This window comes from Nomascus leucogenys, chromosome 1a (assembly GCF_006542625.1).
Source record: "Nomascus leucogenys isolate Asia chromosome 1a, Asia_NLE_v1, whole genome shotgun sequence".
Taxonomy (NCBI): Eukaryota; Metazoa; Chordata; class Mammalia; order Primates; family Hylobatidae; genus Nomascus; species Nomascus leucogenys.
Window position 1 is genome coordinate 40,781,973 of NC_044381.1, and position 14,575 is coordinate 40,796,547.

General features: G+C 40.0%; 1 protein-coding gene across 3 annotated transcripts in view; it reads right to left on the reverse strand.

Moving 5' to 3' along the window:
- Nucleotides 1-14,575, reverse strand: part of FAM120A (family with sequence similarity 120A) — a 114,962-nt gene that overhangs the window by 92,606 nt on the left and 7,781 nt on the right. For all 3 annotated transcript variants that reach the window (XM_030801748.1, XM_030801821.1, XM_030801780.1), the window contains exon 2: nt 2,713-2,959. In XM_030801748.1, the coding sequence (XP_030657608.1) occupies nt 2,713-2,959 (247 nt within the window). The remainder of the gene's footprint in view (nt 1-2,712; nt 2,960-14,575) is intronic.

The following is a 14,575-nucleotide window of genomic DNA, read 5'->3' on the forward strand; positions in this document are numbered from 1 at the left end:
GATTTTGTTTTTCATTTATTTTAAAACCTCACAAACTAACAAGCTAGAAAAGTATCAGCTGGCATCATCTTCCAAATACCATATTCAATGTTTCTTAAACAAGATAAACAAGTATTCTTCCATTTTTCAAATGAACTAAGGCATCCATATTCTAAGAGCATACGATTTTCACATTCAAAGTCAATTAATATGCCAAGTTATTTTGCATAGCATTTAAGCAAACATGGAACTTTCCATATAATGTGCCACCCCCATAGTCACTTTTAACATCAGAGGAAATATCCTTTTATATTTTAATATTTGAAAATATATTTAAAAGATTAGTTTTAATCCACAAATCCCCAAAGGCACAAGAGTTCTCTTACTAAGCACTGTATTTGAGATTAGATCCAAACAAACACAACCTGTGAAATCACAATTTTGTTGACTGACTCATATAGTAAAACATGAAATGCTTTCACAAAATAATATATAAAATATTACATGGCCAGGTGCAATGGCTCATGCCTGTAATCCCAGCACTTTGGGAGGCTCAGGCAGGTGGATCGCCCTGAGCTCAGGAGTTGGAGACCAGCCTGGCCAACATGATGAAACCCTGTCTCAACCAAAAACACACAAAAAAACTGGCCGGATGTGGTGGCATGCACCTGTAGTCCCAATTACTTGGGAAGTTGAGATGGGAGGATCACTTGAGCCTAGGAGGTGGAGGTTGCAGTGAGCCGAGATTGCACCACTGCACTCCGCTCTAGGCAACAGAGTGAAAACCTGTTTCAACAAAAAAAAAACGCTGGGCACGGTAGCTCACACCTGTAATCCCAGCAAAGACAGAGGTGGGTGGATTGCTTGAGCTCAGGAGTTCAAGACCAGCCTGGCCAACATGGTGAAACCCTGTCTCTACTAAAAATACAAAAATTAACCGGGCGTGGTGGTGGGCGCCTGTAATCCCAGCTTTCGGGAGGCTGAGGCATGAGAACTGCTTGAACCATGGAGGCGGAGGTTGCAGTGACTCAAGATCACACTACTGTACTCCAGCCTGGGCAACAAAGCAAGACTCCATTTAAAAAAAAAATTGTCCAAAGATATCTTAAAGATGAAAACTTGAAAAGCACAGCCTCTGCAGCCCATGGGCTGGCAGTTTGCTGATCTTTTAAAGTTAATCTTTCCCTGCCCAGTCCCCATTTTCTGGTAAGGTTTCTAGGAGGTCTGTTGGGTATACATCCTACAGCTTATTGACTTAAAATGTACTCTCCTTTGAGACCGATTGGGAGAAAGAGAAATCAATAGCGCAACTGTTTTGATACTGAATATTGACAAGTGTCTCTTTGAAATAAAGAACCAGTCCCTCCAAAAAAATAAAAATAAATTGTGACTCCTTACAATTTCTAGTTGTGTAAAACTGTTTTGGAATGTTTATAAAAATCTTTCTGATAACTAGGCATTTCTAAAAATAATCTACAATATAATCCCCTCTTGAACAGGACTGGATTGGACTGCTAGCCTCTATAGAATATATACTGCAAGGGAGCACAGTAACCGAGCACTAGAGACCACACAGCTTCCCAAACTGGCCTTGTGTGTCCAAAACAGCCCCAAATCCCATCAGATTCATGGATACTAATCACAGGAGTGCCTCCCTCCAAAACATGTTTACTTATATTTGGACACAATTGTTATAAACTGTAAGCAAACTAGAGGTGGATATTAAAGTAGGGTGACACAAGCACAATGAAAGCATAAGAAAGGGTAGCTGACAAAAGAGCAAAGAAAGAAAACACACAATGCAAATATAAAGTGACTGACAAATATATTACCTCTTGGGAATTTTTTTTTTTTTTTTTTGGAGACAAAGTCTCACTCTGTCGCCCAGGCTGGAGTGCAGTGGCGCGATCTTGGCTCACTGCAACCTCCGCCTCCCTGGTTCAAGCCATTCTTGTGCCTCAGCCTCCCAAGTAGCTAGGATTATAGGTGCCCGCCACCATGCCCAGCTAATTTTTGTATTTTTAGTAAAGACAGGGTTTCACCATGTTGGCCAGGCTGGTCTCAAACTCCTGACCTCAGGTGAGCCACCCACCTCGGCCTCCCAAAGTGCTGGGATTACAGGCGTGGGGGAATTATTTTTAATTAAAGAAAATTAAAATATAATATCATAGTTAAAACAAGATTGTGTCCTTTCTGGGTATTCAGCATAAGGAATTCCTCCAAGGAAATTTTTTAAAGACATGTATACATTTACTTAAAATGTAGGTGTTGGAAACAAGGTACGATAGCTTATTTTTGTTTCTCTTTTAAAGTAGTGAGTGTCCCCAAAATGAGGTGAAAACATAACCGTTCTAACCCCATAGCATATTTTCTTCTACTATAAACACAATTTATGTCAAAGGTTTAAATGTCTAATTTAAATAGTGACCATGTGTTGACATCTGTGATTTAGAATGTTAGTTTTCCAAAATCTTAAATGAGTTTTTTCACAAAATTAATCTGAACAATTCCTGGATAGAACAATACCTCAACAAACACTTAAGAACAAAAGTAGCACATTAGCTATGCCAAAAAATAATACGAAGCAAGGAATGCTAAGGAAGAACCCACGCCTTGGTTCTTTTCAATGTGAGATACATATCCAAAACATTCAAGCACAGAAATACTTAAAAGATCAATGTGCTTATCATATGGTCACTCCCTTATAAAATATTTTCACACTGCTCCACCTACCTAAGAGAGCAGCAAAAATAGGAAAACGATTTGGATTCAGGTCCAGTTGCTTGGCAACTTCATGCATCAGATATTGGCTTGTGGTGAGACTTTTCCCGTTCCGGCTCAGTTTTAGGGCATGGGCACTGAAATAGTAGGGGATGTTGCACAGTGCATAATCAGAGTCATACGCAACCAAGCCATGGAAACCATTCTCTCTGCAGAAACCAATCACTTCCTGATGGTGATCCTCGATGCTCTGTGCAACCTGGCAAACGAGAAAAAAACTTCATCAGATGTAGGGTAACACTGTAGCAACAAGCTCAATAAGCAGAAATGTTTGCACAGAAGCTGAAAAATCACATTTATGAAAACTATCCATGAAAGCCAAACAGTCAAAAAAATGCCATAATAAAGTTTGCAACACATTGCTCCACTAAGAAATGTCTGTGGAAAATCGCATTTGAATCATCTCCTGTCAGTAACTTATGATCCCATCTAGACTGCAAATCAATTTTCAATTCTTATCAAGCTCAAAGATCACCCTGCTTGAAAATACACAAAGCCAGCTGACCCCATGACAGTATTTTCAAGAAAGAGAGGGGGAGAAAGACACAAGAAAATAAAGAGGTGGGAAAGAAGGAGACAGAAAGAAGCCACCCACTGTCAATGAAACTAAAACAATTTCTTCAAAGTAGATCAAATGTGTCAGGTGAAATCGTCAGAATTTAAAAAATAAAATAAAAGTATGATCCCTCAGCCTACCTGTCAACCAGTTCTTATCCTCCTAAGGCCTTCCACACGTGGAGACCATAAAAGGACGCACACATTCACCCTCAGTGTAACTGCCACAGGCTTATTCTATGTCCCACACACTATGTCAGGACTAGGTCTATATCAACTGCCTTTTCAGTGATGAAAAAATCTAAGACACCCTCTTTACTTCTGCTGAATCCCCACTGTAACATCCACAATACCTCGGATTTCCACAACACACGGAGCAAGCAGAGAAGCAACACCTTTGAGAAGTCAAAGTCCTCTGGGCTCTCTCTAGTCCAAAAAATATACCAAAACACCTGGAAAAAATGTTCTAAATGATTTACAGTCCAGGACCACCAAATTCTCTCCTGCTGTTTCACATATTCATTAATCCAACTAAAATTCTGGCAGGTTTTTTGTTTCTACAATGGATAAGGCAATTTTGAGAACAGAATTTTAAACTAAATTAGGTGATTCCAATAACAATGGAGTATTAACTCTCCACAGGGCCTTGGAAGAGAAAAATGTGTGCCACCCTTAACCCTAAGTTTTTAAAACTACTGTCCAATGTGTGGCTACATTGACAGAAAGTTTTTATTAAATTAAATTCAAAATTAAGTTCAAGTATTCAGTGGTCACAGGAGACCAGAAGCTAACATACTAATTGGACAGCACAGAACATTCTCATTACGTCAGAAAATTCTACTGGACATCACTGTAGAGTTGACCTCACTTCTCACCAACTTTCATAATAAAAGCAGTCACCACATTTTGTTGGAAGGTTAGCTATAATGAAATCTCACTGAGAGGCAAAGCAAACCTTTTCAAGATGCATACGTAAAAGAAGAAATCACTTTCTGAATTCTCGGTAAATATTTCAATAAAAACATTTTACTTAATAAGAAAAAAACAAAACAACATCCAATCAGTCAAATAACATTCTATTCTTTAGAATAAGAAATGCCATTTTATCCCTCAATCTAAAAACACTGTATACCAGCTAAAACAGAATAGATTTCTAAAAAATCTAAAATTAGGCCTGCTTCATCCTCTCACTTCTAGAAATGGTAATTTCTAATCCAAGTTCTTTACCTCAAATCTTTTTATTATGTACAACTTTACATTTACAGTGATTTTTAAACTATTTTAAAATCATTAGAAATTACTGGCTTTTTTCCAGACATCTTTAATAGTTAAGTCTGTACACTCTATTAAGAGACACGAAAATGAAAGGAGACAGCAAGTGACCACTCCCTTCTTGGCTCACCCTCTCTCACTCCTCCAAGGAGATCTAGAAAAGGCAGCTTGTTCCTTAGATTCACACATGTTGGGAAGGAAGCTGGGCAGAACTAAAACAGAGGCTAAAAGGAGGTGAGAGCCCAGCCCTGCCCACCTCCATCAGCAGGGAGTTCAGAGACAGCCAGCACTAATCTCCAGCTTCACAGGATGGTGAACAACGCCTGGGTGAGAAGGGGCTGCTGGCCCACGGTGGAAGCAAAGCCATCTCACAAGAAGTGGCTTTCTAACCAAGACCTGAAAGGAGGGGCTGGCCCTGGGCAGGACCTCCAAGGAGAATATCCATGGAGCATGGGAAGGGGACGTACAAAGGTCAGGAAATGAGCCTGGCCTGTTGCCTGGGCAGAGCGACCCACTGTGCTCCGACCCTGGGATCAAGAGGAAAAGCAGGGGATGATGAAGTCTGAGAGTAGCAGGGATCAGGTCTAATCTGGCAGCTTTCAAGTAATGCTGTCAGTGTTGTAAAACAGCAGGCAATATATTTCAAGAGCTGTAAAACGTTCACACTCTTTAACCCGGTAACCTCACTCCAGGAAATAGAGCCTAAGAAACCAATTCACTAAATAAAAAACATTAGAAGCATAAAAAGGATCACGGTAGACTCCTAAGGGAAAAAAATAAATTACGGAGACAGACACAGCCACTACACTGTACTGTGGAGAAACAGAAAAAGCTTAGGATAAAATATCAAACAAAAGCATTTCAGAATACAGTATCACATATACACAACTATGTAAAACTTCGTTTGTGGTAAAAGGCTGGAAAGAAAAAGGCAAAAGTCAACATAGTTGTAATCAGGGTGGTGGAATTGTGCTTTAAAAATCGCTTTTTAAAAGAGAAAAACCTAATGAAAAGCTGAAGAAGTACTATTATAAAGCATACCTACACTCTGGTCATCTCTCTGCTACAGCACTTTGGACAAACTACCGTTCTTTTACATGTATGCCTCTCCAAGAGGACCAGGGGCACAGCTTACGCATCTTCATGTCAAGGGTCTAGCTTGGTGCTGGCAGCCAGCAAGCACCAAAAAAAAATTAAAAACTGCCCCAGTTTGGTGTTGCATTTCACGGTTCCCCAAAGATTCCTTAAATTAGCAAATTAAAACTAGTAAGATACAGTCTATCCAGTACAGGCCAATATCCAGTAGAACCTCATAAAACAAAGGTGGTAGCCAGGCGCAGTGGCTCACACCTGTAATCCCAGCACTTTGGGAGGACGAGGTGGGTGGATCACCTGAGGTCAAGGAGTGTGAGACTAGCCTGGCCAAAATGGTGAAACCCCGACTCTACTAAAAATACAAAAAAATTAGCCAGGCATGGGGGCGAGAGCCTATAATCCCAGCTACTCGGGAGGCTGAGGCAGGAGAATCTCTTGAACCTGGGAGACAGAGGTTTCAGTGAGTCAAGATCACACCACTGCACTCCAGCCTGGGTGACAAGAGCGAAACTCCATCTCAAAAAAAAAAGAAACAAAAAAAAACCACAAAAAAACAAAGGTGGCATGTGGGGCTTTTCACAATTACCTCCTTCCTCCACCCATAACAGAATTACCTATTCACTCAGAACACTTGATTTTAGATTGGCATTAAAAAGCAAATAATAATTCAGTACAACTCTAATTTACAAATGATTAACCACACCATAATCCTTCCCAAAACCAGACAGAGCATTAAACAAACATCTGACTGCTAGAATTTGTGTCCTAAAACAAAAGATAAAGGACCACACCCATGAACACAGCTTCACACCTGCAGCAAAGGTAGGACCTCTCCCAACCTGGCCTCAGCCCATCTTTCCTATCCCAAGTCTCCTGAGTAAAGAGGGTGGGTGGGGGGAAATCGGAGTCTACGCTCCAGCTCTGCCCCAGATACCCAACCTGCCAGGACAACCTCCCCAACAACCAATGTAAAATCTCAGATCTCTACATTCCTTCAACTTCTAAAATTCTAGAACTCTTTCCTCTCGTTAAAATTAATTGTGCTTTTATCTGAGGAAATGCAACCTGGCATTAAAAACCACAAGAGTAACAGAGAGGATGTCCTTTTCCATGGGTGAATAATGGAAGTGTGGTTCCGCAGTTACTCAATGGGGGAAATTGGGGGGTGACAGCAGATCTGGCAAAGAAAATCACAAAAAACTCTGAATGAAAGAGTTCAAAGTCAATTGCCTAGGGGTGGTAGGAACAAGATGACTCTGCATTTGTCGAAACTCATACAATTGTACATCACACGGAATAAACTTTAATGTATGCAAATGAAAAAACAAATCAACCAGGGTGTCAGGGGATGCCAGGGTAGAATGCAGACTGACAAATGTATAAAATTGTATTATAAAATGTATGAAATAGCCTCACTGAAACTGAGTGGGGAGAAGGAACTGCCTGAGTACCTGGGAAACAGTGCACTGGACTTGCTTAAGTATGCCTCCCAGAATCTGCATTAACAATTCTGAAATTACTTTGCAGGAACACTAGGGTTAAAGCAAATGCTCTATGAGCCAGGTCCTCACTGTCAGAGAAAGAAACTACAAATAATCATGCAAAAGGAGAAGGCTAGAATGAACCTCGTGGTGCTGCACTAGCCATGAGACATCAGTGAGAACCGGCGTTCAGGTGAAAATACACACATAGGTGGGTACAGAAACAATGGAAGATCTGGTGTTCACACAGATCTCCTTACGCGGACCCCCAAGCAGCAGTAGCACCTGTAGCTGTCAGCTATGAGGGCCTAGACACAGAGACACCCCAGCAGCAGGACCCCACCAGTGCCCAGACCAAAGTTTCCGGGCATCTTCTCCATGACAAAGAACCGGGGCTTCTCTTTGGAGACAGCTGACACTGGAGCAGGAAAACACAAGGTGCACCTAAAGCATCTCGTAGGTCCAGAAAGCAAGGAAGCACTCCCAAAACAAAAGGATGGCATGTGTCACACGGGCCAACCCAAGAGAGCTCCCAAAGCCAGAGCCAGGACAATGCGAGCAAGGATAAGGCAGAGCTGGATATAACCCCAAGTGAATTGATTATGACCCTATAAAAAGAGGACAGGAGCCCATAATGATATAAATAAATGATTAAATAAATGAAGGGAGAAGAGACACATTTTCCCTACAGAAGAATTCAAATAATACCATACGATTTTCCCCCCAGCAGGTAGAGTTTAACACTATCCCCTTTGAATGTGGGCTGGACTCAACTACTGCTTCCAAAGTATGAGCATGTTATAAATAAGCAAAAGGAAAACTGGTCACTGCAGAGCAAACACCCGCAGAGAGCTCCTTACCCAAGCAACCAAGGTCGGCGTCGTCCAGTGCTAAGCCGAGTCAATGCCACGTGCCATGTGGGGTGCTGAGAAGCGCCCTGCACCTCTGGGCTATTCTTCTCCCAAACACACAGCCATAATTTAATATAGAGAAAGCATCAGACAAACCCAAATCGGGGACATTCTATAAAACACCTGATTAGTACTCCTCAGAAGTGTCAAGATCACCAAAGACAAACAGAAAAGCTGCCCCAGAAGACAGGGGATGGAGGACATTAGAGGTCCTGACCAGGGTCCCGGAACAGAAAAGGACACTGGTGGGAAACAGATGAAATCCAAATGAAGTCCATAATGAAGTTCACAGTAGTCTACCAAGGCTAGTTTCTTGGTTTAGATCACTGTGCCAGCTAGCAGGAAGTGAACGTTCCCTGGAAGCTGAGTGAGGGATTTTCGGGAAGTCTGTACTACCTTTGCAAATTTTCTATAAAATTATTCCAAATAAGTTTATTTTTCTAAAAAAAAAGAGTCAATATTCTAGAAGACAATACATCAGCTGAAAGACTATTTCAAACCACTTTATCAGATGAACAAAGTGTAACAGGCAGGTGAAAAATAAATCCTGGCCTAAATGCAAGTTTCAAAAAGCCTATTATACAAAAACAGAAATCTTCCCACAGGTAGTCCAGTTGAAAGAAACAGGAAAACCTACAAAGTATGGAATTTGGTTACCAATTAATTTATGAGTGAATAAATGCAGTCAAACTACTAAGAATATTCGTAAGAGGCCCAGTAAACAATTCCTTAAGATTTAAGTCAAGGAAAGCCTGGTTAAAAATCTGATCAAGGATATGAGCAGGGGTAAAAAGGTGATACAATGCAAGGTTTGGGTGGGAATGGAAAAAAGATTCTGGGTTGCATCAAAATAACTTACAAGGCAGTTATTTAATTAAGAATAAACATTAAGTACTGGGCTGAAGCTTTGGTCTGACAGGCTTGAGCTCCCCTGCTGTTCATCTGGTCTTCTGAAGCTCCTTCCTGTTTTCTCTTCTCCTGTACTAAGCTACTCTCTCACTCTTATTTATCTGCTTCTTCTCTTCCCTGGCCTTCCAACGCCTGGCTTGGACTGGGCATAATACAATGAAATGTGTACTTCTAGTTCTTAATGTTAATTTCAGAAGTGAGTTAAAACTATTAAACACAATGTTGAGATTATTTGATTTTGAACCCCCTCGAAGAACAAAATCACGTGAAAAATTAAGCCCTGAAAACACTTACTTACAGGTAGCCCTTGGGTAAAGTCACCCACCAGAGGTAAATCAGACTTCGAACTATGAGCTGCCTCCTTGCTGAAAGTCCCAGGCTAGTAGCCACTGAAAGTATCTGCCATTTTAAAAGCACCAGGCCTTGATTAATTTTTGTCATGGCTACCATTTCCACTCTATCAAAATGCAAGCTTCAAGATTAAGGAAGTGAAACTCTAAAACTCCTTCTGTAAACAACCCCGAGGAGCATTCGGCTTTAGCTCTTGTGAAGTGATGAGGTGGCTAGTGTCCAATACAACACTCTAACCTGAGGCAGCCAGCATGGGAATCACAACACTTCTCAGCTTCTTCCTCCCTGTCTACCCCTCCTCCCCAAGAAATATGGTAGGTGTCATTAGTGTTGACAAGTTTAAGAAGTGGCAAAAGGGCCTGTTTCTGGTCTCAAGAAAGTACTCTGTACTTCATTTACGATGATAATTTTATGCCACTATAAATCCTAGGTAAATCTTTTCATCTCAGTAGTTTTACATTTCATCATTAAAAAGGCAGATATATCAAAACTCAGGACTTTTACAAAGAATAATGACTAAAAAACTCCCAAACTTACTTGGCAAGTTTAATTTTTATTAATTCTGAAACACAGCTACGGGAAGACCCCACAAGAAGAAAAACTTGACACTGTTACTTACTCCTAGTCTCCAGTGAAGAAACACTTCTACAATGAGGTTTGTGTCTCTGGCACCAGGTGGGTGAACTCCACTGCCTACTTTAATACTTTCTGTACTTCTATTTCTTCATCTGTAAGAATAATAGTATTCCTCTATCTCATAGGGTAGCTGCGATGATTAAACATACTACATGTAAACAGCTCAGAAGCATTCACAAATAATAAGCACTTGACAAATGTCAGTTACTATGTACTTTTAAGGAAGCTACATAAAAAGGTTTCTTTATACTTTTCACACAGGACCTGAAACACTATGGGTTCTCATACATACATTTTCTGACACTAGGAAAACATACTGTTAATGTGGTTTTTCTTCAGATAATTTTACACCAGTTCAGGGAACAATGTGACACATCCTCCAGCCAGCTAGCTGATTTAGAAGACATAAAACAACCTGATCATAAGAACGTATAGGTCCACCTAAATTATTTTGTTTTAAAAAACAACTGCCAAAAAGGCAGTCTTCGGCCTCTTCCCAATGGGCAGTCAATAGCTATGAAATGGGAAAAACTAACACTGAAGCTTCTGTTCCCTACTCTAGTCCAAATGAAGAATGAGAACATTAAAAAAAGTCAACTCCAATTTGGTGGCAGATTTTTGTTGCTGTTTAAAGGGCAATTTAAATGTTATGACACATAGCAGCAATGCCTCTAAAAAGAAATCTGTCTCTTCAGGTAAGCTGAAATCATAGCTGAATAAGCTTATCTTATATATCTCATTTAGAATAAATGAGAATTGGGTACAGTGATCTTAAAAACAAGGAAAAACATTTCTTAAAATAAGGGAGTGGGACATGAAAAGATGCTCAACTTCACTCATTATTACAATAATATAAATCAAAATCACTATGAGACACTGAATACTTCACACCCATTAGGATGGCTACTCTTTTTTTAAAAAAGAAAATAACAAATATCAACAAGAATATATGGAGAAAAACAGATCCCTTGTGCATTGCTGGTGGGAATGTAAAACAACGTGGCCTCTTGGGAAATAGTATGGTGATTTCCTCAAAAAACTGAACACAGAACTACCCTATGATACAGCAATTACACTTCTAGGTTGAAAAAATGGGTCCGAAGAGATGTCGGTACACTCATGTTCACAGCAGCACCATTCACAATGACAAAAAGGATGAAACCCAAGTGTCCATCCACTGATGAATGGATAAACAAAATGTGGCCTATCCAATACAACAGAATGTTACTGAGCCTTAAGGAGGAAATTCTGACATGTTACAGCATGTATGAACCTTGAAGACATTGTGTTAAATGCAGTAAACCAGACACAAAATTGCATATACTGTATGATCTCATTATATGAGGCTCACAGGGTAGACAACTTCAGAGACTGAGAGGAGAATGGCGGTTACCAGGAGCTGGGGCATGGAAGAAATGGGGAGTTACAGTTTAGTGGGTATATAGTTTCAGTTTCGGATAAGGAAAAAATGCTGGGAATGGATGGTGGTGATGGTTATACAACAACGTGAATACACTTAATGCCACTGGGACCAGGCGTGGTGACTCACACCTATAATCTCAGTACTTTGGGAGGCCAAGGGTGGTGAGTCACTTGAGGTCAGGAGTTCGAGACCAGCCTGGCCAAGATGGTGAAACCCTGTCTCTACTAAAAATACAAAAATTAGCCGGGTGTGGTGGCAGGCGCACGCCTGTAATCCCAGCTACTCAGGAGGCTGAGGCAGCAGAATTGCTTGCACTCAGGAGGCAGAGGTTGCAGTGGGCTGAGATCATGCCACCGCACTCCAGCCTTGGTGACAGAGTGAGACTTCATCTCAAAAAATATATATATATATACTTAATGCCACTGAATTGTACATTTAAAAATGGTTAAGTTGGTAAATTTTATGTTAGGCGTATTTTACCACAATTTTCAGAAACAATAATAATAAAAAGAAGGGTATCTCCCTGTCTTCTCAGAAGGCCTAGGTGCTTGGCTCCAAAATTAACTTCCTACTTGTAAAAAGGCAGAGTTTTCCTTTTCCTTTGATTAATGACAATTAGGACGTATGTAATAGTTTGTATCCGCCAGGCTGTATCAAAGGGTGACACTTCCTTTTTGCTTTTGCAATCTCTTTAGCACACACTGCTTGTGATGTGATCACAGTCTGGTTCAATGGTTATTCAATAATACAGGTTAGTGTCCTTTACTGAAACACTTAAGACCAGAAGTGTTTTGGATTTCAGGCTTTTTCAGGTTTTGGAATATTTGTTATTATGCTTACCAGCTGAACATTCTAAAATCAAAAATCCAAAATGCTCCAGTGAGCATTTCCTTTGTGTATCATGCTGGTGCTCAAAAAGTTTTGAATTTTGGAGCATTTCAGATTTGGGATGCTCGAATTATAAAAATGCTTGATTTTTCCCTCTAAAAATATTAATAACAATAAAGGAGTGGATGTCATAAAAGAAATGCAAATTAAACTTTACAAACTTTAAAAATAAAAAAAAACAATGATAAAAGGAGGAAACATCCACATTATTTGTATTCAGAATCTATTTAGCCTACTCTAGTAATCTAATGACTCAGCTAAATCCTAGTAATATCATTCTTATTAAAACATCATTCCAAAATCTAAAACATAAAATTTCAATTTTCATAATTTAGGAAAAAGAACCTCAGGTTGATACTATTTATTTCAAGATAGTAATACTTGCAAGCTCTTCATAGGCCCAGGAAATTAAAACACCTCATTCACGGAGTCTAGTGACCCCCTCCAACAGTCTGGGCTGGCTTGTTACTACTATTCATAAATGTTCTCCAGCTCAGAGGATGAATGATGTACTTCAGACCTGTGAAGTCAACCCTCCAGCAATAAACCCTCTAGTATACTTCCCTGCACTAACCAGTAAAACACCAACATGGTAAATTCATCCTTTCAAGAAAGTTAATTGATTCCAGAGACAACTGAGAAATGCCAAATGACTGGGGCACAAAAGTACAATTTCTAAATCACAGATCCTAAACTCCATAATGCAGATTGACCATCACCTCTGCAAATACTACAGTGGGTCAAGTTCAACTCTACACTGTCCCCTAAGATGCCTAGAAACAATATGTGATAAAGCCAGGTGTAACAACAGGAAAGGTGGCTAAATGCAGCCCATTTCCCGAAGCAGTCACCCATTTTATGCCCTCAACACATCTCCTAAGTTAAGAAGCATAAAAGGCTTATTCAAAGATAAAAGCTCTGCACCAGGTGGCCAAGCTGACACCAGTGATTTTGGAATTAACTCTATGGGAACTTTAAAACTTCTGCTTCCTACCATCTTTCTGCCATCAAACTTCCTTGCCTATAACTGGTGACTCATATCCATTTATCAAATTTTTTCTGAGCATGTACTACACATCAAGTATCATTCTAAGAGCTGGATAACAGGCAAGGTCTTCATCAGATTTACTTCTAGAGAAAACATAAAAATAAGCAAAAATGGGGCCAGGCACAGTGGCTCATGCCTGTAATTCCAGCACTTTGGGAGGCCAGGGCGGGTGGATCACGAGGTCAGGAGTTCGAGACCAGCCTTGCCAACATAGTGAAACCCCATCTCTACTAAAAATACAAAAATTAGCTGGGCATGGCGTGCCTGTAATCCCAGCTACTTGGAAGGCTGAGGCAGGAGAATCGCTTGAACCCGGAAGGTGGAGGTTGCAGTCAGCCAAGATTGTGTCACTGCACTCCAGGTTGGGCAACAGAGTGAGACTTCGTTTCAAAAAAAAGCAAAAATGAAATAAATGATGAACTATATGGAGACATTTAGATAATTTAAGAATATTTTTATCTGAACTGTGATTCATTTAAATACCTGTTTTATTTAGAAAATTGTGCCTATAAATCTACTGGAAAGTAGTCTAATTTTTCAAATCCTAAAATCTCTCTTCTTCATATTACGTGATATTTGACATTTATTCCTATGGTGTAGTGCTTATTAAGGTTGGAATGTGTAATATGTGTTAATTAGTTTCTTCCTATTCATATAAATTTCAGAAAACTAAAATGAAGAACAATGTCGATCTAAACATGTTAGACAGAGGAGGAAGTATGCCTGTGTGTATTTCGATTCAGAAAATAAAGTTGTAGTTTTGATTACTTTCTTCCTGGTATTCTTGGACATCTCTATTGCAAACATTTATATGACTTTACAAAGGCATAAGGCTTAGAATTCTTTGATTTGCTCATACCAAGATTTCCTTACCTTGGCACTACTGGTATTTTGGGCCAGATTATTCTTTGCTGTGGGGGCTGTTCTGTGCACTGTAGAATGTTTGGCAGCATCCTTGGCCACCACCCAATAGATGCCTTCAGTTAACATCCTCCCCCAGCTGTGACAACCAAAAATGCCTCCAGGCACTGCCAAATGTCCCCTGCCAAATGTCTCAACTGTCAACCCTACTTGAGAGCCACTCACAGGTCTTCACTGAGTAAACATATTGTTCTACAGTATTAAAGAAAGTTCCAAACAAGAAAAAAAGGATTTAAATGAACCTCCTCAACCCAGAGGCTATAGGCTCCCTGAAGGTTTCCTTCCTTTCCTATTCTGTTCACTCTTCCAGGCTTGGGCATTAACA